Source organism: Anthonomus grandis, chromosome 3 (genome assembly GCF_022605725.1).
Source record: "Anthonomus grandis grandis chromosome 3, icAntGran1.3, whole genome shotgun sequence".
Lineage (NCBI taxonomy): Eukaryota > Metazoa > Arthropoda > Insecta > Coleoptera > Curculionidae > Anthonomus > Anthonomus grandis.
Genome location: NC_065548.1, coordinates 11,990,774 through 12,013,359, shown reverse-complemented (window position 1 = coordinate 12,013,359; position 22,586 = coordinate 11,990,774). Strand labels below are relative to the sequence as shown.

At 31.2% G+C, this 22,586-nt stretch overlaps 2 protein-coding genes across 3 annotated transcripts; both read right to left on the bottom strand.

Moving 5' to 3' along the window:
- Positions 1-12,611: 12,611 nt before the first annotated feature.
- On the bottom strand, positions 12,612-17,140 carry LOC126734507 (E3 ubiquitin-protein ligase Iruka). 2 transcript variants are annotated; one of them, XM_050438166.1, is made up of 7 exons: positions 16,943-17,140; positions 14,859-14,969; positions 14,742-14,800; positions 14,214-14,425; positions 13,983-14,109; positions 13,755-13,927; positions 12,612-13,017 (listed from the first exon to the last, which is right to left on the bottom strand). In XM_050438166.1, exons 1-7 carry the CDS (start codon positions 17,024-17,026, stop codon positions 12,839-12,841), a joined length of 945 nt encoding a protein of 314 aa, XP_050294123.1. In that variant the 5' UTR covers positions 17,027-17,140; the 3' UTR covers positions 12,612-12,838. The 2 variants fall into 2 exon arrangements, with proteins under 2 accessions (XP_050294123.1, XP_050294124.1); XM_050438167.1 differs by having other exon boundaries at positions 14,760-14,800.
- Positions 17,141-18,754: 1,614 nt separating this feature from the next.
- On the bottom strand, positions 18,755-22,572 carry LOC126734379 (uncharacterized). The gene is made up of 2 exons (XM_050437979.1): positions 22,144-22,572; positions 18,755-19,596 (listed from the first exon to the last, which is right to left on the bottom strand). Exon 2 carries the CDS (start codon positions 19,594-19,596, stop codon positions 18,901-18,903), a length of 696 nt encoding a protein of 231 aa, XP_050293936.1. The 5' UTR covers positions 22,144-22,572; the 3' UTR covers positions 18,755-18,900.
- Positions 22,573-22,586: the final 14 nt, after the last annotated feature.

The window sequence follows — 22,586 nt, the reverse complement described above, 5'->3', positions numbered from 1 at the left end:
ACGCGAGTTACTGCCGACGAACGTTCGTTCTCGCGTTGTTTTTGTTTCACCTTCTTCTTCATAGTCCGCGCGAACCGTCTGTATATTTGTTGATATTGCGCTAGAGTTTAGTTTGTTATTTTTTGGTAATTTACGAGGGGTTTTTTAAGCTTTGTTTTGAAGGTTTATTAAAGCTGTTGCATATTATTATAAACTTTTATATAAATATGCTTATTTTTTTGCAAATTGTTTGTGCCATCTTCGCCAATTTTCAATATTTGGTCCGTTTTGGATTAGCACAATCTTTACTAAACGATGACGATAAAAACTATAGGAAAACTTAGATTTAGATTGGATACATGATCAACAAAATTCTTAACTCGTTGCAAGATTGACAACATGTCATATTTATGTCCATATGTCCATTGTTATAAAAATAACGTATTTAGTACGTACTTTTGGATACGTAGTTCGTACGTACATTAGTTACGTCTCGCGGACGTACATACATATATATATAAATACTTGTGTTGTAGTTGTTGAGCTAATGTTTTAGCTCCTCTGGATTATACAAGAAAAAAAAAATATGTATGTTTTTTCAAATATGTATACTTGCGTATTTTTAAATACCTCTAAGTTTTATTTTAAATATTTCTAATTTCAGTAGGGTAAACAGAAAAACACCGTTTACACAATTTCTTTAATCGAAAAAGTCAACGAATTCGGTATAAATTAGACAACTGTCAAATCGAGCTTTCCTCTTTCCAAAGGACTAATATACCCTATAAATTTAGTTACTGACTGTCAAATAAGTAATTGGCAGCATGAGGTAGTTGACACTGTTGACAGTGTTTAAGACAAGCGACAGATGCGAGAACGAACACCCTTCTTTCCACATGTATGAAGCTTGTATGGTGAAAATCGGAATCGCATATCGGCCATCTTGCTTGGCAAAATTGGCAGGAGTGACAAAAACGACATTGACATTGACTGATAGAACCTCATTTGTCATATCATTTGAGTTTGTTTTTGATTTCAACGTATGCTGGAAGCGTAGGTTAGGATTGTTTTCAGGTAGCTATTTTAAACCCTAAAAAGTTAACATCATTTAATATTTTAATTGATTTGCAATAATTCCAGGTGTCCGGTAAGAAAATGTGATTTTATTTATTACCCTTATTTTTTTATAACATCAATTTTTAGTTTGTAATAAAATTAAGTTCAGTTGCTTTCTATCAAGGTGAACACCTTTCAAATATTTAATTTTTAACTTAATTGTGATAAATATTGATTGCCTCTCATTGCCTTTCGACAATTAAAAAATTGATTAAAATTTTCATGTAAGAGTAGGTAGGTTTATTTTAAATAGTTCTGATAAGCATAGTAATAAAAGATTTTTCAATTTCCTTCAGTCCCCATTACAAGAAAAACATGGAGAGAGATGAAATGTAAATTTTATTAAGACTTTGAGCTATAGAATTTGTTCTGAAGGTTCTCTCCAACAAATTTTAAAAACTTCTGGCTTTACACTACAATACATATTTAATTAAAAATTAGTTTTGTTATAATTTTTTACATGACTAATTCAGAGAATTTATTTATATGGTTTGCACTGCCTATTTTATTTCATGCTCTTATCATACGACTTCCTATGTTCAGTGAGACAAGACATAGGTATAGAGACTAACAGAGCTGAGCACCCAGAGCGGATCAGAGTGAATGTTTTTGTTATAACGTTTTTTTTGTAGCCATTTGTCTTTGAATTAAGTTTTTTTTTTCAATATTATAGTTCCAAGTTATGTTGTTAGTATTATCGGAGACCAACAAATATACTTATACTATGTATGTGATATATATGCTATACTATAAGTTGTTTTCATTTTCAAAGAGTTTATTTAGTATTGCAGATAGATATATTGTTTTTTTAGATAATACTCTGTTATAGAATATTTATTTAGTTTTTAGAATATGTTTAATATTTCTTTAAGAAACAGAAAGAAATATATATTAAACAAAGATAATTCATTCAGTAGTAAAATTTAGATTTTTTTTACACAGAAAATTATTATAAATTTTTATAAAATGTTTAATTTAGGATTTAGGTGTAAGTAGTTATATATTATGTACATATGTATTTTGTTGCTCTTTATATCTGGGTCTGATATGTTTTGTTTTTAAATAATATTTAGTAATATAGATTATGTAATCTTTTAACTTGTGTAGGTTGTAACATGTATAGTTTTGTACTACACTTATAAATGTGTATTGTATTTTTGCAAATAAAAGACATTTATTATTAATATATTAGCCTTTATAGAATCTGTTTGTGTTAATAAAATATGGATATTATTAACCTAATAGTAATATCTTTACATAAATGATAAGAAAATAACACAAAAATTTTGACAATATTTTCTAATCTGTTTGGGTTGCCATAGATGGAATTTATATTATATCTGTTATAATAAAATATTGTATATTATGTATATAATTTTAAGTAAGTTATTATTTTTCAGGAAAATTAAATAATAAATGTATTAAAGAAAAACATTGTTTTATTTCCATTTTGAAATTGGTGATATCTTGTACACTATTGTTAACTGACTATTGGAGTACATTAACTCATTTAGATATGTAAAATAAAGCTGAAGAATTTTATTTTATTCTGATCAATATCTGATGCTAACAGGGCATGACGGGTTCATCAGGAGACCTATAGGTCTGCATAACTGCCTTGGCAGCCCACTGTTTCGGCAATTCATCTGATGCTAACACCTAATCAAAAAGTATCACTTTTTTGATAAGGTGTTTGGTTATTGCGATTAAATAATAACGTGAGATTTCTTATTAAATGAAATTTGAATTTTCGTGCCTTATTTTAACCACGTCTTTCTACCATTTTGATTGGTCCAATTAGTTACGTCAAACTGTCAAGTTAGTTACAACAGCCGTGCGGTTGCCAAGCGAGAGGACGCTTGCAGATTTGTCAGAAGAATTTGGATCAGTTTGTATGCAACCACCACTCCTATACTCACTATATATTCTCCTACACTATATATTTGTGTTTTGTGCTTCTTTCAGTCGACTTGGCAATATTGGCGTCATGATATAGGTTGTTCTATATATTTGTGTTCTGTGCTACGGTTATATCCATAGGTTAATATATGGATATACGTAGGTTAATATTTTGTGTTGCGTATTTTTATAACAAGGCGATTTTAGGTGTAAATTTGGCGAAATTAATATAATTTGTGTCTTTAGAAACTGCGTTTAACACGTTACATAAAAAGTATGGTCCTGTCGTTAATCCATGTAAATGAGTAAAGTTTAATGCGTGCGCAGCTCTATAGGCCATAACGGTAAGCATTAAAACATTCTGCCACCCAATCTAGCCATAGCCCCAAATTTTGGCCAATCAAAATCGATGTGGCTACTTTGAGTGGCATAATGTTATTGTATGCGCTACATCAGGGGTCAGAACTATATATTTGTGTTCTGTGGATCAGAATGTCGAGATTGTGGAGGCTTGAGGATGCACTTGTCCGCTAGAAGTGCGTGGTTGCGTTGCGTGTTGTGCTGATTTCCCGCTTATTGTTCTTTGTTTTGGTAACATTTATGCAAAGACATTTTTATTTAAGATTGATATTTATTCATGATGGATACGAAAAAACTACCTTTAATGTTTGAGTATTCAAATGTAAGCGAAAATACTTTTCGTGCAAACTTGCTATACGAGAAGTACAAGAGTTTATTTTAAAAATAAACTCTTAAAACAAAACTAAATCTTGCTTTTTGATTGAGAACTGGCTTATACCTACATCCTACATATCGAGGGTCTAACGTCATAGGGGCGTATGCGCCAAAAAGTAAATTTTACAGGAGAAATGAAATACATTTAATTAATTTATCATAAAAGTTTGAAATATGCCTTTTAGGAATATATAATACCCCTAAAGGGTACATTTTTATCTTTTTTTGAATAATTAAACATTTACGATAAATTAATTAAACGTTTTTCATCTCTTCTGTAAAATTTACTTTTTGGCGGATACGCCCCTCTGACTGAGTTAGACCCTTGATATTATTTAGTTTTATTACAACTTACGAGTAGGTATAATAATAAAATTAATACAAAATCTAACTTCCTCAAAAAAAAAGTTTTTCTAAAAATAAGTACCTATTTAGTTTTCAAAAACTGCATAGTGTTTTTTTTAGAAAATTGTTGAGAAGCAAGAAGAGTTTCAATCAAAGGGGATAGTTATAAATTATTCAGAAAACCCATTTGCTCTCATAGTAGTAACTAAAATTATGCAAAGAGCACATAATTTGCCATTTGCCAAAGATATAGTATTTGTTAACAGTACATCATCATGCGATTCACTAAATCATTGCTTAACGTTTTTACTGACACCTTGTCAAATTGGTGCAGTTCCTTTCTCAATAATTATAACCTCAGAACAGTCAGCAAGTGATTATCTAGCAGGATTTGAACTGCTAAAGAACTCGGTGCCAAATTCATTTTGCGTGCAAGGTTTTCCGAAAATTTCTATGACTGATGACTCCAATTCTGAAAGATGGGCCTTAAAATCTGTGTGGCCCAATTCCAAAACTTTGCTTTGTCAGTTCCATATGTTACAAGCGGTACGGCGCTGGCTGTGGGGGAAAAAACATGGTATTCCAGCAAATCATCGAAAAGAGTTTTATCAAAACTTTCATAATATTTTAGTAGCGTCTACAGAATATAGAGCTAACGAGGAATTTAACTTGGCAATTTTAAATTCTGCTTCATTGCCAGAATGGCAAAAATATTTAACGGATAACTGGAACAGGCGGACAGATTGGTGTTTAGCCTATAGAGACGCAACAACCCACGGACATCAAACTAATAATTACAGCGAGATAAGTGTTAGGTTATCTAAAGATATCGTGCTTTCAAGAAATAAGGCATATAATGCAGTGTCCCTAGTGGATTTTTGTTGCACAGCAATGGAAGACTGCTATCTGCGAAGACTAAGAAATTATATTTATCAGAGAGATGCGACATGTAGGTTGCTTTTAAAAAGGTATTCTGGGAAAATTAAATACTTGCAGAAACAGGCCATTTCCCAGTTATCTAATACCCTATATTCTGTCCCGAGTGTAAATCCGGATAAAAAGTATGACGTTGATATTTCAAACGGAGTTTGCAGCTGTAAAGTTTGACGGCTAGGCTCTTTTTGTAAACACCAGGCTGGAGTTCTGCATTATTTTCAAAAAGCATCTTTAAATACTCCAAGTTTTAGTGTCGAATCAAGGTTTTTAATGGCTTAGCTAGCTTTTGGGGAGAATGTCCAATCAAAGGATTTTTATATGCCATTTACATCTACAAATCAAAACATGACTGAACGAGTGGGTGAAGCTGACGAAAATTTGGCTACTGATGTAAACTTAAATAATGGTTTAATATCGGAAAATAATATTAATAATCACCAAACATTAACTGACCTTCAGCAAGAGGAGAACATTAGTGAGGATCAGTTTACCTCACTTATTATTTTAATAAAGCAAAATCAATTAAAATTTGGTACCACTGCCCAAAGTTCAACCAAATTTATGTCACGACTGAGCTCAATTAAAACAAAAAATGCTTGGGAAACTTTTTTAAATACAGCTGGAAGCTGCAGCCCACTTAAAGTTAAAAGGAGATCAGCTATTAATGTGCAACCTACTGCTGTTACTCGACGAAGACCAGGAGTAGTAAGGGGATGCAAAAGAGCTCCTATAAGCCGCCCAGCCCAATGCGAATCTTTAAGAAAAAGGGCCAAACGGCCACATCATTTGGCAAAAAACGTTCGGGAAAATCGTCCCAATGCCTTAAAACATGGCGATGCACATTAAACTTAGGTAAATTAATGTATATAAAATACAGCTATGTATAATATAAAGGATTAGTTTATATTTTTTTAATATACATTTACCTACATAATAATTATATGTATTTATATCCATTTTTAAACCCTAAAAATATGTTGTTTTTTTATAAAATTAATTTCTATAAATTTTATATTTTCATATTTTATTGACAAGTAATAATCCTACAAGTAATACTATCTGCCTAAATAAATTACCTACTTTTTTATAACTTTACCTTTTTTTATAAACCCTTTAAATTTATTAAAAATTGCGCTTATGCGTGATATACATATAAAATATGATATACCCATCATTGCGATACAATGTCTAAATATCATTATCTCGTTAGCAAAACCAAGTTTTAAAGATTGCAAAATATACTTAATATTTAAAAAATATACAAATATTTAAAACTAACTATTTAATCAATATACTCATCAAAAGACACTCTAAGAGGAACGCATTTATAACGTTACATAGGTTTTAACACACGATATATTATTTAGTATGTGGCACTTTCAAATATTACGTACTGATCCTTGCTTAAAAATGTAATGTCTAATTTAATTTATATTCTCTAGTCTATTTCTATGGATATAAATTGCAATTTAATTAAAATAAAATCTATCTTTCTGAATACAAAAATCAATATAAATATTTTAACATCAAACATATTGTTTGTTAATTATAATAGATATCCTCTGCGTCGAAAACATTCTGCCTCCCAATCTAGCCCATACAATAACATTTTGCCACTCAAAGTAGCCACATCAATTTTGATTGGCCAAAATTTGGGGCTATGGCTAGATTGGGTGGCAGAATGTTTTAATGCTAACGGTAATAACTAGACCTACAGTTACACAGGCTCGTAGTATAACGTTTTTTTCTAAAAAAAAATATAATTTTTTAAATTAGTGTTTTGGTGTAACTTTTTGTTAATATACTTGTGATGCACAATTTTCTTATTTTTCATTGTTTTTTTTTGAAAATCTAAGAGATGTCAATGGCAGCATTTTTATTTTTTAAAATGCAGCAGTTTCTTCCAGAAATTGATTTTTTCATTTAAACTAACTTGTTGGCAGTTATTCGAAATAAATACAAAAGTTTGCTTTTGAAAATTTTACTTCTACGTTCCTAATGAATGAATTTTTTTTAATATATTTTTTATTTACTCAAAATACTCTTGCTTTAATACGTACACTATTACCCTTATATAGAGCAACTGAAAAATCTATATTTTTCTTTCTTTGAAATTGGAACGTAATAATGGAAGAATAAGAAGAACAATATAAATTTTACTTATTGTCTGGTAGCATATCCTTTGCTTTTAATAACTGTTTCACATCTTTTGTATTTGATTAGCACTTATATGGACCACTCAAACGTTCCCTTAAAAGATGATACCTTTGATCAATGTCAACAAGGTGAACGATTTTCGAGAATAAGCTATTTCTATTCAATTAAGTTTTTATTTAAAAAATATATTTATCTGCACTAATGTTCTCCTTTAAATGTCCAAAAACTAACAGTCAAGCTTGATTGCCCAAAAATTACAGGTCATGCAATTCTTAGTAAACATCAGTTGCATCCTTACCATTTCCAAAAACTCCATGCACTTTTTTCTTAAGATTTTCCATGACGAGGGAACCCATAAATTGGTCTTCATGATTACCTGATTTAGGACTCTTAGATTTTTTCTAAGACACTTAAAATTTTTAGTGTAGGCTAATCCAGTTGACCCTAGACAATTGTTTTTTTATAGATTAATATTTTTATTTGCATATTAGTATTTTTATTATACAGAATGGAAAAAGAATGCTAGAAAAAGAATGGTTTCAGGTAACCCCATATCCGGATAACAATATTAGTTAGATAAGTATACATATATGGATCCATTTTAAGAAAGCATATGTCTGTACTAAGCTACATATTTAATTATATCTATCTATTGTTAGATGCGTCATTTAAGGGTGTTTACTTTAGAAGGATTTGTAATAAGTTTTATTAGAATTTTCTTACCAGGTATCCAACTCCGAGAGAATTACATATTTTAAAACGCCCTGTATAATTTTTTTCTAACTTAGACTGGTTTGTTTTAAAAATATTATCACATCTATAGGATGTTAAAAGGTAGATTTAAATATCTTTCTAGGAATATTCTGAACTTAAAAACGATTATTCATCATTAATTAATAAACTGAAGCATTTTTTATATGCATACTTGTTACAACTAATATACTTTAAAATGTCTTTATTACTCGGTTTAAATCAGCATATATTTTATTAATTTTATCGTGAATACCATCGGTGTTCGCGAGTGCCAAAAAATGCTACAATGTTTGTAGCATTTTTTGTTGATGTTTATCATACCCCCTATACCTGTAAATGATCTTGCTAGTTTTTGAACTGGATTTATTTACGTATGTGTTATTAATATTCCATTAAGTGTTCTGTTTAATATAATATAATCCACAAACAAAAACAATAACGCATTAAGCCACTTATGATCCTTTAAGGTTGAATTTACTTTTACTCTTACTTACATGAGGCTATTATATACAGTGAGAGCCAAAAGTCCGGAATAAATTTATTTAAAATTCAGGGGTATGTTAAAAAAAACGCTTGGACACGTCGATTTTTATTGTTAACTGCGGGTTTTCTTACTATAATTTTATGTATACAGGGTGGTCCAAAAATAAGTTACGACCATCAACTTCAATTTTTGAAATGGAAATACCTATTTTTTATTCTGTATTCTTAAAGAACAGAAAATTCTAGACATATTTCATGTACAATGTCCTATACCTATCTTCATTTGTTTTTTTGAGTTATTGACAGTTGAAGATCGGCATATTTGCACTTTTGACATGTTATAAAATCCAAACGGTTAGACATAGTTAGTAAGGGTCAACAGGTACTGAGAAATTTACGGTTGAATTTCTAAAAAAAACATTCAAAATATTAATGTATTTAATCAAAAGTATTGTACAAACGTTGAACAAAAAGAAACTATTCTAATCTAGACCGAATTAAATGTTCAAATTGAGCCCCATTAACTTTTTGACAGTAAGCGAGTCTTGATTCGAATTCTCTCAGAACGTTGTGTATCATTTCTTGAGGTATTCGTTGAATCTCATTTCTCAATTATTTTAAATTGTTGGGTTTATTTACATACACTCTATGCTTTAAATAACCCCACAAAAAGAAGTCCAAAGAAGTCAAGTCGGGGGACCTAGCAGGCCACTCCAATTGACCCCTTCGCCCAATCCATCGACCCTGTAATACCTCACTTAAATATTGGCGCCCGGCTCTACTGAAGTGTGACGGCGCGCCATCTTGCTGGAACCAAATTGAAGCTTCTAGAATATTGGGATTATTTGCATTTGGAAACATCAAACATAAAGCGGGAATCAGTTCGTTCCTTAAGAATTCCAAATAACGTTGACCTGTTAAGGTACCTTCGAAGAAAAATAGACTTATAACTCTGTCATTGATAATGCCGGCCCAAACATTCACAGATTGAGGATATTCGGTATGAGCTTCAATCACCCAATTTGGATTGGAGGAAGACCAGTAACGGCAGTTCTGTCTGTTCACTGTACCATTGAGGCAGAAGGTCGACTCGTCAGAAAAAAATATTCTACGAGTAAAAAGACGGTCGTTATGGCAGACATTCATTATAGTCTCGCAAAACTCTAATCGACGATCTGTATCATCTTCGTTAAGTTCGCGGATTAATTTTAATTTATAGGGATGATATTTTGCCTTTTTCAAAATCCTTCTTAAAGATGTTTTTCCAACATCGTTATCTAGTGCTGCCTGTCTAGTCGGTGTATGAGGATTTTCTTCAATGGACAAAACAACATTTAACTTCTTTTCCTCGGAAATTGAGGGATTGGAGAATTTATCTTTCTAGTTTGCTAACGGTAGACTGAGATATTGTCTTATCAGAATACTTGGTATTAAACATTTCACAAACCTGGTGTTGGGTCCTAATGCGATCACCACATCCTATCATAATTAGTATTTCTATTCTCTCAGTTTCACTTAACTTATTCATCTTTTCAGGCAATATTAAATTTTACAATAAATAAGGATAAGACTGCTTGATACCTGTCACTTCAAAAAATGATGACAACATCATTGCAACAATGGATGAAAAAACACAAAAAACAAGGTTACCTTAGTAAGGGTGTTACATAGTTGCATGAATTATTGCATGTTCAGGAATTCAACCGTGAATTTCTCAGTACCAGTTGACACTAACTAGCTAGTGTCAACAGATGGTTTTAAAAAAGCTTCGTAACTTATTTTTGGACCACCCTGTATACATAAAATTATAGTAAGAAAACCCGCAGTTAAAAATAAAAATCGACGTGTCCGAGCGTTTTTTTTTTTGAACATACCCCTGAATTCTAAATGAATTAATTCCGGACTTTTGGCTCTCACTGTATATATTATGTATACAGGGTGTCCGGAAAGTCAACGATAATACTGAAGGGCCTGATAGAGCAACTCATAAGCACCCAGAAAAACATAAAATGACCTTAGTAAAAAATCGATGGTTTTCGAGATATTGGCACTTTAGTGGAAGTCACCAAAATCCTACTCTTGGATCAGATTTTCGATTGTCACGCCTTAAAAATAGATATTTTTTAGAATCTCTTTTTAGCTATGCAACACCGAATAGCCATTTTACTGATCAAAGACAAACATTAAACTAAACGGCCAAAAAATTTAATAAGAAATCTATTATAAAATAAAGTATTACTTATTTTTATTTTTTAAACTTTGAATTTGACCGCTCATACTAGACCTAAAAATTGTACGGCAACCCGTGTAATACCTTAAAAAGTTTGCTCATTTAATTTAATTTTAAAATTACCCAATATGTTTTAAAAAAAGCTTTACTATTATTGTGATAGAGTGAAAGATAAACCTAATCTACCTTATGAAACAAATTTATAACTATGTTATGTTCAAAAAATATTTTTATTTAACTTAAAAAAAAATTTAAAAATCAAATAATATGTTCGAACTGTCTACCACCAACGCGAATGCAGGCCTGGCATCTTTGAATAAATGACCTATTGATCCATCTTGCATTCCTGGCAGCGTTAAGATCTTGGGCTGCATCATTTATTCGCTGCCGTAATTAAGCAATATTATTTATTGGTCTGGCATAAACAATTTCTTTTATGCAACCCCAGTAAAAAAATTCGAGGGGGTTTAGGCCTGGAGACCTGGGAGGCCATAAAATTGGACCAAGTCGGCCGATCCATCTGTTGGGGTATGTTTGGTTTAAACACCGACGAACTTCATGGGCATAATGTGCCGGGCAACCATCATTTTGGAACCACATTATTCGGCGACTGGCCAAAGGAACATCTTCTAAAAGAATTGATAGATTGTTTCGACAAAAATCTAAATAGGCCTGCCAGTTCAAATTTTCTGGTAATTCCAATGGAACAACGAAATAAAAACATTTTAAACATAACTTAAAAATTTGTTTAATTTTTTTACAATGATATCATAAGATGAATTAGGGTAATTTTTAACACAATAATAGTAAACTGTTAAAAAAACATTTAGGTAATTTTAAAAAGTAGATTAAATGAGCAAACTTTTTAAGGTATTAGCCAGGTTGCCGTACAATTTTTTTGGTCCAGTATGAGCGGTCAAATTTAAAGTTTAAAAAATAAAAATAAGTAATACTTTATTTTAGAATAGATTTCTTATTAAATTTTTTGGCCGTTTAGTTTGATGTTTCTCTTTGATGATTTAAGTAAAATGGCTATTCAGTGTTTCATAGCTAAAAAGAGATTCTAAAAAATATCTATTTTTAAGGCGTGACAATCGAAAATCTGATCCAAGAGTAGGATTTTGGTGACTTCCACTAAAGTGCCAATATCTCGAAAAACATCGATTTTTTACTAAGGTCATTTTATGTTTTTTTGGGTGCTTATGAGTTGCTCCATCAGCCCCTTCAGTATTATCGTTGACTTTCCGGACACCCTGTATATTTAATATTACTTTAACTCGTCTTAAATAAGCTATTTCTTTCTAATATTATGTTAATTATAAATATTTTTTAAGGAATCTCGTTTTAATTCTATTTTGAGTTGCATTTTGGTGTATTTTACTGTTAATCTTATTTTTGATTATCTTGGTATTGTATTTGTGAATAATGTTCTTAACTAGTAACTTTTCGTAATAAATGTGATTCAAATTATTAATGGTGTTATCCCATGTATTAAATAAATAAAATAATATTTTCACTGTTATAACATTGCCCAGTTTAATTACAATTATGTTTAAAATAAAATATCCAAGTCTCTCTAGAACTTTTTAATAAATTACAAAAAAGAACCCACAGAGCATGTTAAATCAGGATGTAAATAAATACAATAAATAAAATAGATTAAAAATTAACAATCAATCGCATTTATTCTAAAATTATCACATATTATACATTATTATTTCATTTTTCAATCTGTAATTATACTAATTCACGTAAATTAACCTTTTAGCAGCATAATACATAATTATAATTGGTAAAATGTATAAGCGAAAAAATTATATGCTCGCAGGTGTTAAATACAGGATGGTAAAGCGATAGAAAAAATATTACATAAAGCACCCTGTGCGAGATTCGATTCTTTTGCCAATTATTATGCATTCATTAAATTGAACTAAGAAGAAATCAGTCTAACCAAAGTGGCAAAAAATCAAATCCAATATAAACAAAAAAAAATGTATTTCTAAAAGGACAACTGAAAAAAGTAATAATTAACAAATAACTTCCTTTTAGAATTATACCATTATTATAATAATCCGGGAAAAAAACACTTTTCAGAGTCAAAAGACATCCATAATCAATACGCAAATGTCATAATATCCAACTTGGAATCCGTTTATTTTTTTAAAGTTCAAAGTAGCCAAGCTTCGGTCAACTGTTGAAAAGAAGTTACATGAAAAAGTTACCGTCGTCCGACGAGTTCGGAGTACTACTGTTACTGGATTGATCCATTTGTTGTGGTGGAGGCGGTGGCGGCGGATTATTCTGTTCAGTTTGACCACTCCTAGACGACGTTGCAGTATTCAATTCGGTAAATAGACTACGTAACAAATTAGGTAAAGTCAAAACTGGAACAAAAAAAAAACAGTGTTAAGGTGCCCATTTGTGTTCACATTTTTGGTATTATTGCTCAATGAAAAAAAGAAGAGAAAAAGGAGAAACGTTTGGGTAAAATAGTGTTTACAAGTGAAGCTATATATTAAAAAGTTATCTTGCCTTAAATTCTTGTTATTCAGGGTCTTTGATTTTCCATAAAAACTTTCCTTTTTTAAATCTAATAAACTGACAATAAATTGGATAGTGTTAACGAACAAGGAACCGAGTATCATGATTAAGCAATCGCGAAAATACCACTGCGGCCATCTAGGAACAAAAGTTCCATTTACAATGACTGCTATTATTAAATTTTTACCTCAAAAGAAAGAACCAAGTGTTTACTGCTAGTGCCGGTTAATGGTGTTTTTTTAAAGAAATATGGAAAAAATAGTTACGTCCAGAGGTAGAAAGATGTTACATATATTGAGATGCTAGAGGCTCAAGAAAATTTGGAGGTAAGTACATTATTTTACCTGATATTAGGTATCAGATCATGTTTATTATCAGTATATTATGTATTCTGTTATTGTATCTGTGGCTCTGTTTTAAGAATCAGGAATTTGATTTATGATGCTCTGTTTAGGCGTCGTTTGATTTATTTTAAAAAAATGTGGTTTTTAATATAATGTTAATCGTTAATAATACGATATTTTTTATTTTAGATCAATATATCTACCAAAGAGAAAATAAATAAATAAATTATTTTTACCTCCACTATCTTGTTGATTAGCCGTACTCCCGTTTTGTTGTTCTCCACCACTACCCTGAGGGTTACTCCCGTCCCCTTCGCCTAAATTCTGTCGACATATAGGACAAGTCCCATGTAATTCTAACCAAGGCCTTATACAGAGCTCATGGTATATGTGAAAACAAGGCAGTTGCCTAAAATTGTTTGAAATAAAAATCAATATCTCAAAATTGTCCTGTAACCACTAACCTGACTTGTTCTTTAAAAGAAAAATGCTCCCAACAAACTGAACATTGCATATTCTGGCTGACTTGTTCCTGGGACACTTCTACCACTTGTATAGCGTCTATGACTGCTTTGGATAGAGGTGGGGGTCCTAAATAGAAAAAATTATCTAAGAAAACCAGCTATTTCCTTGGTTTCACTTAAACTATAGTTATAACAGGGCTTGAAAATGCAATATTTTATAAAAATATATACCTGTACTATCCATCTGATTAAGCATTTGTGTCACCACAGCATCCAATCCCTCCCTGCCCCAAGCATAATCACCAGGATTTCCTAAGAACAGTTGCACATTCCCCGGCACTCCCATATTGACTCCCACACCCAAATTTATTATGAAATCATGGACTAGATGTTCCATCGGTAGCTGCTGTCTAAGATTTGAAGAGGCTATCCGTGTTAGGGGTCTAGAAAAAGATTTTTTTTCTAAATCAAAAGGTAGAAATATATAAAGTGGTTTTTTAAAACTGGTCTTTAGAAATCTCTATTGGGCTTTATACTATAATCCATCTTTATGAATTAAAGTGGTGAAAATCTGTGACCTAGACTATTCAGATTCCCTTAAAAACATTCAAACATTGTATGTTTCCTGAATAATTTATGGCGCCAATTAACTATTGAATTTAAAGACCTTAAAATCAAAAAAATCACCCTATATACAATCACATAGTGCTACAAACGCTATTAGTTCTTGTAAAAAAGCAAACAACAAAATGTTATAACCTTGGAAAACCTCTATACCTTCCATCCATATTTGGTGCAGTATAAACTAAGCCATCATTCTAAAACAAAATTAGAATTATATATATGATAAGTGATTGCTAGTAATTGTTAGAGTACCAAATCTAAGGCATCAAAAAAGGAATTTTGTTCGGAATGTCCTGGGTTTTCTTGTCTGGTTTCTTGCAGTTCTTCAATGAACCCATCAGAGCAATGTGGACAAGTAAAGTTCTGGAAAAAAAGTATTTAGTTTGAAAATGTGAAATAACTGAATCTTCTGGAGGATGATAATGTTTAATTGTTTGTGGCTTAGTTGACTAAAATTCAATACCATTAATGTAAAAAAATTAAAAGATCATATTATTCCAAGGAATTTTTCTTTTTATTTCATTCGTAACACTATTAACTAAAAACAGAACATTAAATGATAAATGGTGAAGAGTACATCATAAAATGATAATAGTACCATAGTGTATCTATTTCTTTTAGAAATACCTAGACATCTTTTTTGTCTATACAAAAAATTTTCTAAAGAAAAAGCCTTGAAGTTCCAAGGAGATTGTGTGATATGTTTGATTGTCACAATCTTATACAAAAAATTATATATTAACAGATGAGGTAACATTTTAGATATATTTATTTATTTTTAAAAATTTACAACATTAGGCAAACAACATCTGTATACTTCTTATGTATCATCCATCTTAAATCACCTGTATTATGTTGTCTATGTATGTACTTAAAAACCAACTAAAGTAGACTTGATAAACATAAATTTAATATTACAAATGATTAATAAAAGCAACATTTTACTAAACATGGGCAAAGCCTGTAATACTGAGAAAAGGATTTTTTTATCAGAAGAGAAAATTATTGACTACACTTAATTTTCTTAGTTTGAATACCATAAGGAATTATATAGTAATGTATTCTCCTGATTCTAAGTTTAAATTTATTAGACGGTAAGACTTCTCCGCCAGACAATTAAGGTTTAGTTAAAACATAATCCTTTATTCATAAACTGGTTAAAGTTACTTCACTGTTAATTTACTAGATAAAATACTAATAATGTTTGTATGTGAATAAAGGTAATAGATATTTAATGATATTATTGCACTATAGTCAATTGAATTAAAAAGTCATTATGTGCATTCATGACATAGAATTGATTAGCTTTAATATATTCCATTTGTAAATAGTCAGTATACATGATTTTTAAGCGTTCACACACTTAATATTAGTTATACAAACATATACCATTTCAAATTTAAAATATATTACTTTTATCACAAATATAACATATATCCACAAAAATAACTGATAACAATTTCGAAAAGATATATCAACAATGCAATGAATCATCATAAAATAAATGGTTTTTCAATGATTGTAATGATAAGCTGATTTTTTACTGCAGTTGTTAATACTTTTATTGCTACAATAATACATTAAAATTTTAAACACAATTGTTGTGATATTTGAGAAATAAACTCATTTAAATACAAAAATCTCATCCATTATTCTCAAAGAGACCAACACACAAAATTGATGAAAAAAAAGAAAACACAAATCTGCGATTATAGTCTCACAACATATAATCGCAAGCTATTTTCACATTATATGAAACATGTGTAGCTTACGATTATGTTTTGTGAGACTGTGACTTTGTGTTTTTTGTGTTTTCATCAATTTTTTAAACTCATTTAGTTGGGACTTAATGTTCCATATAATTTAGAGGCCCTTTAAGTGAGAGGTTGACTATTTGATGTTTTGGGTGAGAGCTGACAAAATATATAAATCCTTATCTACTCTCTTAGAACTAGGATCCTCCAGTTACTATCACATAAAAAATAAAAATAAATTACTAAGTTTATGTTAGAACTTTAACATAACAAGCTCAGGCACACTCTATGACACTCATGACCATAGAGATAAAACACATGTACTCAATCTTTACATAATAAGGCCCAAGTATGTCATAGAATATTGTCGAGTTAAAGGGACAAGCATGTATATGATGGAGCCAGGATCCTTTGGCTAATAAATGAATTAATTAAAACAAGAAAGATATGACAATAAAAAGTCGTTATATTAAGTATCATTATCTTGATTAGACCAAAGGATCAGGCAATAGGGTAATTTGTCCAGTATAGAAAAGAAATTGATTTTTCTGTGCTACAAAAACATCACAGGGATACACTTACGTTGGCTGCATTTTGGAATTCGACGTTGCACACATGACAATAAAAACGGGCGAGCGGCCGCTCCTCGACCGCTGCTTCGGCCATATTTGGTGCCCTATAAATTTTTTCAGCAGAAAAACGGTGAAAAACTTGAATTTTCCAACTAAAAATCGTCTTATTTTGATTAAATTATTAGGGGAAAATGACAACTGACATTAATGACAAATGTCACACGGTCACCATTTTTGTTTTGTGGAAGGGGGATACATAAGATGACATTTGACGGTTTAGTGAACTTTTTGAACCTTTTTCACTAAAGGCGCGTATACAAATAGAACAAAACTTCGTTTCGTAACATCGTCGCGCAACAATTTTTTGTTACGCAGCGAAGTTCGGTGTTTCGATAAATTATCGTGTAAAACAAAGAATTGTCGTATAACCTATAGCAGAACATTCACAAGGCACATCTTTTTCCATTACCTTTTTAGTTTATTTAAAGTAGTTGAGTAGTATCGAAGCAACAATAATAGAAATTGCTGCATTAGAAAATATTTATATGCACTATCATATTAATATTAATAAAAAACGTAGACAAAAAGACATTGGTGGCAAACGTAGTTATACGTTAATAGAAATGTAAACAGTGGAAAAAGTTTATTGTGAGATATTTTTCATCTGATTATTTTTGTCTCATAGAAACAGTAGACTTTGAAAGGCGAACCAGTTACTTTCATAATACCTGCTGTTCCTAAAAAAACATTCATTGTCCTAGTGCAACAAAATAAAGAAAAATGAAAGATCTTCTAATAATTAAATGTATAATAATTAAAAATAATAAAAAGAGAAAAAAAATATGCGCATAGTTTTAATCAAGAAAGAGAGGCTGTTTGAGGAATTAAAAATTATTACTTAGTAATAATTCTAGCTTTACAAGCTAGCGTAATCGTTTAACTAAATTTTTCATTAATAAAAAGTGCTAGTTTACTATACATTAATTTAAGAGATCAGTGCTTGCTTTCAGCTATCTAGTAAATTTGTTTGAATTAATTTTAAAAAGGATTGAGGTGAGATTCTTTCAATAACTATTGATAAAAATCTATGGTTTGCTTCACGAATTTCTTTATTGAGTATTGACCATAAAGTAATCCAGAGCAATTTAAATAAAAGTTTGTTTGATTTAAACGGTTAGAATGCCATAATGCTAACTCTTAAGCCGGGCTCAAACGACTCGTGTATTTGGCAATTATTTGTCACTTGCGAATACTTGCCAAGTCGTGTGAGTAGTTTACGTGGACAATTATTCGGCACTCGTGTTTTTCCCACTGCCTATCGGTAAAAATACTACGAGTCAAAAGAAACGCGATTAATTGCTTATTTGACGAGTCCGGACTAGTTAAGCACTCACACGCTTCGACAAGTGGCTACGTTAGTTTTGGTATTATTTTCTATTTAGTCTTTTTGCGCATACGAATAGATACGAATTCAGTAATGGAGTGGCCAAACGAAGTAATAATGGAATTTCTTGATCTTTATGAGCAAGAACCAGTTATATGGTCTTCCAAACACCCACAACATAAAAATCGCAACGAAGTACCAGGATGCATGGAAAAGAATTGAGCAAAAAATTAGTATTGAGTGTTCAGTAAAAGATTTAAAAAAAAAAGAGAGATTCACTTATGGCCACGTTTCGGTCTTTATTCAGTAAAGTAAGAGCTACTTCAGGAACGGGTAGTGGAGCTTCTCAAGTTTTTAAGCCAGTATGGTTTGCCTATGAAAAAATGGAAAGTTTTTTACATGGAACTTATAAGCCTAGGACTACAGAAAACACAGAGGTAAGTAGATTTTTTTATTTATGTTTATGAATAATTGTCTTGCCATGGTATTTTTCCAACACTCCTAAAATAATCAGAAAATGAATTTCGTATGTCTTGCGCTTGGCGGCCAGCTTTTCTTGGTATTTTTTTAAGTGACAAAAAAGATTAATCCAGCCTTTGGTCTTGCCTCCATGATCTTGGAACAGTATGTCCATCCTTTTCCGTATCAAAAGTTCCTGGTGGAGTATATACGTGTGTGGAGGATCTGCTTCTTCTTAAAAAATTCTGTAACAAAACACAAGTCAAAACTATTTTTGAAGCTTTTTCGGGTTCGAGTTGCATTGGTTTTCTAAAAATTCTAAATATCGCTGCCATTATCCCAAAAACGTTTTCAACTATTCGCCTAGCTCGCGACAAACGATAATTTAAAATTCTTTCTTTGGTGCTTTTTTCATAAATTCCTGCAAATGGTTTCATTAAATGAGGTCCTAATGCAAACGCATCATCTGCAACAAATACATATGGAATGGGTATATCTGTCATAGGCAGTGGCTCATCTTCGGGAATCATTAGGTTTCCTGCGTCTAATTTCTTAAATAAAATCGTATTTCTGAAAACACCGCTGTCACTAATTCGTCCTTGGCACCCGATGTCAGCAAATGTAAAGCAGTAATTAGCATCTACTAAGGCCATTAAAACTATACTAAAATTGTGTTTATAATTATAAAATTCAGATGCACTATTCATAGGAGACTGGATAACTATATGTTTCCCATCCAAGGCGCCCAAGCAGTGGGGAAAGTTCCATTTTTTATTAAACTCGAGAGCTATTGCTTTCCATTCTTGCGATGTTTTAGGCATCTAAAAAAAATTACATTAATAGTAAAACTTAAAAAAAAAACATAACAATTTTAAATATATATATTTTTTCAGGAAATAGGAGCGATTGTTATTACTACTGAAGATGGAGAAAACTCAACGAATGATTATGAGGAAGCTGAATCTTCTAATAAACAAAGTAAAGTTTATTCAGAAACTCAAGAAAATGCCCCATTTTTTATTGAAGAGGAGGAGCGTTTGCAGAAGGAAACCTTCAAGGAACCATTTAAAGGCAAAAATTCAAAGAAGAGGCCCTTGGATATAGTAGAGCAACGTATGGATGAGGCATGAAAAATGTCAGTAATGCTAAGAAGTCAAAACCAAATCAGTGTCTGCTGTTTGGACAACTAGTAGCTGAGAAGTTGGAAGGCTTCGATGAATTTACACGCGCCACTATCATGCATGATATTGACAATATTTTATTTCGGGCCAAGATTAACCAGTTACGTCAACAGTCACATTACATGATATCCCGTCCACAATCATCCCCTCTAAGTTATACTTCACAACCACCTTCACCAACCACCTATTCTCAGGCACTTCAGGATCAAATGCTTATGTCAGTGACCAGACCGAATTCTGGTTTACAGTCAACTTCATTCTCACAACCAACTTCACCGGCAATGTCTTATGATCCTCAGCCATCTCCACTAGGAGGAATACATACAAAAACCAAAACAAACCAAAAAACCAAACCAAACAGTGTACGACACAATCAACAGGGTTGTTACAAGCTCCGACACAATCTTATCAGACTTAGTATGATAACGATAACCCTAATAATCTTACTTATTTGATTTAAATTGAAGATTTTCTCTGTCGTTTGACATTAAAGATTTAAATATTCATATAGTTTTTTTTTTGTAAAATAATAGTTTACGAAAAAAAATTACTTATCTTTATCTCATCCTGTAGAACAGTTACCAAAGCATTACATACGTCAAATACGCACGTTGAAACTGTTTGTGCTGAGAACTTGAAGAGATAGGAAAGGCTTTTGAAACTTTCTCCAGAAGCTAGAAACCTATGAGCAACAGCAAATCTTTCTTGGACGGGGATTGCTTTCCTCATATTCGTATCTTTTTTTACTATCAGTGGACCAATTTTATTCAAAAAAAAGTTGAAGTCATCTGCGGACATCCTACAAAAATGTTCAAACTGTCCAGAAGGTTCGCGGATTAAATCTTGCAACATGTCAGTAGAGTTTCATTATTTTAAAGTATAAAGAAGTAAGTTATTTTTGTACCTGTTTCTACTTTTATTTAAAGACACCATCCACCATCGCCTCTTATTTTTTTGTTTTTTTTTTTGTTGTACTTTTAAATAAGCACCACTTATTACCACATACGCAGCACAAGCAACAACTTTGTCAGTATCACTTTCCATGATGACTGCAGACGAATTAAACCCGCTCGTTTTGTACTTTTAACTGAAAATTGACGAGTAACCTTGGCTCTGATATTTCTTCAATTACCAAGTCGTGTGAATTATAATTACCTGCTTACTCGTATATTTGCCAAATATTCAATTATTTACATATTCGTCAAGTATACGAGTCGTTTGAGCCCGGCTTTAAGAATGGGATAGTTCAACGAATGAATTACATCAGCTGAAGTTGAAATTATTCATTTGTTGGGATTATACAAATACATATATATTATTAATTAAATTCAAGATTTTTATAATCTTAATATTAATATGATCAGTATCATCGGTGTCCAATTACTTTAATAGTAATTAAAGAATTAGAAGTTTTATCTAGAATGTAAAGAAGGCGAAGTGATGGAAGTGCAATAAAAATTAGGTATTAAAATAAAAATAATGGCTGGGATAATAGTTTAAACTATTTCAATAGTTTGGCTATGTCGTATAAATCGATGTGTGTACTTATTTATAATTATTGATAATAGTATATGCCCTACTAAAATAGTAAAAATAATTAGAATTATGAGAGTATGGCCATGGAAGGTATGGTATGGAATTAAGCCTTTAAAAATTTATTTTGTTTAATGAAAGTCCTATAAATAATCTGGATCATTGAGTGATTCCTACCAAAATTGCGAATACAGCTCCTATGAAAATGAGTAGTATCATGAAGAACATTATCAATAGAAGAATTGGCAAGAAGCACTTCTGTGAGTTTTCCTATAATAAATAGAAAAATAAATTCTAAAGCTCATAAAGTGGGTGGATTAAAAGAAATTTGTGTTCCGTAGAAAGTTGCTAGTCAAATAAAAAATTTGAATTCCTGTAGCAATAGCAATTACTATAGTCGTTGCTGATGTGAAGTATGGTCGTTTATGAACAGCGATTCCAATAGCGAATATATGGTGTGATTAATACAATCAATCCAAGAAGTCCAATAGCAGAAATTGCATAAATTATTCCTAAAACCCCAAAGGCTTCTTTTTTACCTCTTTCATGATTAATGTGAGAAATTATTCCGAACACGGGTAAAATTAAAATATATACTTCTGGACGTCCAAAAAATCAAAACAAATGTTAACAAATTATTTTATTTCCACTCACCTGTGGCCGTACCTTGACTCTTCTTAATTTTAGCTATCTCTCGCGTGGGTACCGTTAACAGTGAAATTATTTTTATTTCGCACTTATCTACAGAAATATGAAACTGCTTAAAGTGAGTGCCAATGAGTATCATTTATTCTTATTTTATTACAATATCTGGGATTTTTTGCGTCCTACAAAATGTACGAAGTTACGATGTATCGTCCACACATGTTACGCAAACATGATACGATCGTGTTACGGATATGATGTTTTGTTTAATGTGTGTACCCGGCTTAAAGTGTGTTTAAAAAAACTAAATTAAAAGATGAATTAGGTCATACAATGTACGGTTTTTATATATAAACAAGATGTCAGCGGCTAAACTAGTGATAAAATGTACTATAATATCAGCTTTTAGTGAAATTATACTCGCTCTCTGTTTCTCCTTTTCAGAAAACTTT

Excerpts from the sequence above, each read along its gene's own strand:
- LOC126734507 (XM_050438166.1), bottom strand. The coding sequence starts at position 17,026 with ATGGCCGAAGCAGCGGTCGAGGAGCGGCCGCTCGCCCGTTTTTATTGT. Across the intron at positions 14,970-16,942 it reads AATTCCAAAATGCAGCCAAC|AACTTTACTTGTCCACATTG; the intron begins GTAAGTGTATCC and ends CTTTTTTTCCAG. Across the intron at positions 14,110-14,213 it reads TAATCAGATGGATAGTACAG|GACCCCCACCTCTATCCAAA; the intron begins GTATATATTTTT and ends TTTTCTATTTAG.
- LOC126734379 (XM_050437979.1), bottom strand. The coding sequence starts at position 19,596 with ATGCCTAAAACATCGCAAGAATGGAAAGCAATAGCTCTCGAGTTTAAT.